This window comes from Lactuca virosa, chromosome 8, assembly GCF_052849685.1.
Source record: "Lactuca virosa cultivar CGN04683 chromosome 8, Lactuca_virosa_CGN04683_v6, whole genome shotgun sequence".
Classification (NCBI taxonomy): domain Eukaryota; kingdom Viridiplantae; phylum Streptophyta; class Magnoliopsida; order Asterales; family Asteraceae; genus Lactuca; species Lactuca virosa.
In genome coordinates this window covers 19,353,885-19,356,498 of record NC_136433.1, presented here as the reverse complement: position 1 = coordinate 19,356,498, position 2,614 = coordinate 19,353,885, and the positions used below count along the sequence as shown (strand labels likewise).

Below are 2,614 nucleotides of genomic sequence, written 5' to 3'. Positions count from 1 at the left end.
ACGCGTCTGTCTCTTGAGAGACATGATGAAAAACACTGTGGTCGATCCACTGTCGAATTTGTGCCACCGTTTTCCTGTTTATTCTCGTCCAAACTTCGTCTGTCTTCGTGTTGGGTTTGACGCCTTGCTTTTCTATAGGCTCTGCTAAATCTTTCAGATTAAGCAAATCTTCCATCCTTGGCTTCCACATGTTGTAATTTGTGGGCGTAAGTCGAACCATCGTAATCGTACTTGTAGATTCCATCGAAAATAATTGCAAATTTATTTTACAAATATTTCAAGGAAAAATTAGATAAAACCGAGCTCTCGGTTGGATTCGGAAGCGTAAAAAATGGTGGGGTAGAATTTTTCGGGCTCAAAATATTTTCTTGAAAAGTTATGTGCTAATTTGTAACTTTTCAGAACTACAGGGGCTAAACTGTAATTTTCAGAACTTACAGGGGCCAATCTGAAATATTTCTGCCAACCAGGGATTTTTCTGAAACTTTTCAGAACTCCAGGGACCAAAACAAATGTTTTCAGAAGAACAGGGACCGAACTGCAGTTTTTCAGAAACAGAGGGACCTTTCTGTAATTTTCTGGAACATCAGGGGCTAAACTGCAACTTCCTGAAATTCTGGTCAATGATGACCTCACTGATGACGTCACTCCTTCTTCTCCGGCGAGGCTTTCCGGCGACTGGTTTTTCCGGCGATATTTTCCGGCGATTTTGACCAAACTTTGACCGACGTTTTGGAGGTCTTCCCGTGGTCAAAAAATTACGAAAAATATATTTTCGGAATCCTTGAAACAAGTCCTTTCCAACGGTGTACTCAAAAATGGATTTTGAGACAAAAACATTTGACGAAAAAACAGAGAAATTCGTAAAGAATTCCCTGGACACCAAACCTGGCTCTGATACCAGTTGTTGGGGTTGGAGAACTCTTCTATTAAACACGAAAATAGAATTACAATAGGAGGAGCAACTCTCACACTCAACTATTACAAAAAACCAACCCTCTCACTAACACTCTCACTCTAAGTGTTATACTATCTGTTTCTCTGTGTTTTTGGGATGTATACAACTGAAGAATGAAGTCTCTATTTATAGTCTTAGCAGCCACCATTGTAGTTGCGTCTGTTAATTGTGTTCATCATAGGATGGGAAGAAAAACTTGTCCCGTAGGTTTCATTTTGTCAACAATGATGGCTACTGTAGCTTTGGAGGCTTTGGAGGCTGGAACACAACACCACAAAGCCCATAAACACCACAGTTATCTATTTTGGCATTTCCATATTGAATCCAGTCGTGCATTCGGTCAATCCAGTGCAACTGCACTATATTTCCATCCGACATCAAAAGTATTCTCTGCAACTGAAGTTTTAAGTTCGTATTTATAATATATTTCTTTCTTGTTAACAACAAACTCAGCTGAGTAAAGTGGATTTGGTTCGTCCATAGGCAAACCACGGAACTTCACACCATTCCATGGTCCAATCCTGAAATGTAATTCTGAACCTTTCCTTTCAAATATTTGCGGATACCCATTTGTGAAAACAGAGTATACATACGAACCTGGAAAAGGGTCATGCAGAGTTTTCCATGATGTCAGATACCTGTCCATTCCGGTCAGCAAGTCCTTCCCGAATTTCATCCCTGGCAGCAATGTGTCACCAGGATAATCAAAACTTTGCCAAATCATATTTCGGTTTTTATCCCAGACAACAAGATTTCCGGTATCCAGAAGCTGTGCCACTGGATCAATATTTGTTATAGATACCGTGTAATTGGATGACCAAATCACGGTGGTGCCGCCACTGAGAATCACCGGACCTCCGGAGCTTCTGAGTTTGAATTCGCCGGAGTCATCTGTAATTGGCGTTTCCCTGTTGGCGACCCATACAACTGTACCTGTTGAAATCTTCTTGTACCATATACCCAGGTACCGATTCTTTGAGTTTCTGGGGCTAAAAAAGCCGAGTTCGAACATCTCGCCATCTGAAACGATTGTGTTATCGTCTTTTATAGGTTGGTTTGCGTTTATTTTGTCTACTCCGAAAGATTCTGGGAGCAGAAAGAATAAGGCAAAGGCAAAAAATATAAGTATGGAATGATCCTTCATTGATGATTAGTTGTTGTCTGGGTGAAAGTTGAAGACGGTAGATATTTGATCAATTCAAGTGAAAGGTCAACGTATTTAAAAAAAAATATTCTAAACGATAATCTGCTAGCCAATTTTGAACTACCTCTTCAATAAGCATTTCATTGTCTAACAATAGATTGTTCCCATTATTGTTCATCCATCGTGGCTCATATAAAATTGGTTATATACTATTGGCTGTTCGAAAAAGAAAAACATATGATTGGTTGTACTGTACAATAGTCATGCTATTTTTCTTGGGTAATCTTGATGGGTTATGGGTTACGGATGAGTTGCGACGTGTAATCCACGGGTCAATAGTCATGGAGTGGATCAGAGTTGAATAGTCCATGTTGGACTAAGTATTCAGAAATTGGGTGTTACCAAGTCTTGTGATTGACTGAGTATTAAAGGAACGACTGATTTCCAACACACTACTAGAAAATATAGTATTAATGACTGAATTTTAGCGATGGAAAAATCCATCGGAAATA

General features: G+C 39.5%; 1 protein-coding gene across 1 annotated transcript; it reads right to left on the bottom strand.

Annotated features, from left to right (window-relative positions):
- Positions 1 to 881: 881 nt before the first annotated feature.
- Positions 882 to 2,233, bottom strand: LOC145133728 (G-type lectin S-receptor-like serine/threonine-protein kinase At4g27290). The gene is made up of 2 exons (XM_079068691.1): positions 1,556 to 2,233; positions 882 to 1,354 (listed from the first exon to the last, which is right to left on the bottom strand). Exons 1-2 carry the CDS (start codon positions 2,100 to 2,102, stop codon positions 1,299 to 1,301), a joined length of 603 nt encoding a protein of 200 aa, XP_078924817.1. The 5' UTR covers positions 2,103 to 2,233; the 3' UTR covers positions 882 to 1,298.
- Between the last annotated feature and the right edge of the window lie 381 nt (positions 2,234 to 2,614).

Excerpts from the sequence above, each read along its gene's own strand:
- LOC145133728 (XM_079068691.1), bottom strand. The coding sequence starts at position 2,102 with ATGAAGGATCATTCCATACTTATATTTTTTGCCTTTGCCTTATTCTTT. Across the intron at positions 1,355-1,555 it reads TCTGCATGACCCTTTTCCAG|TTGCAGAGAATACTTTTGAT; the intron begins GTTCGTATGTAT and ends TTAAAACTTCAG.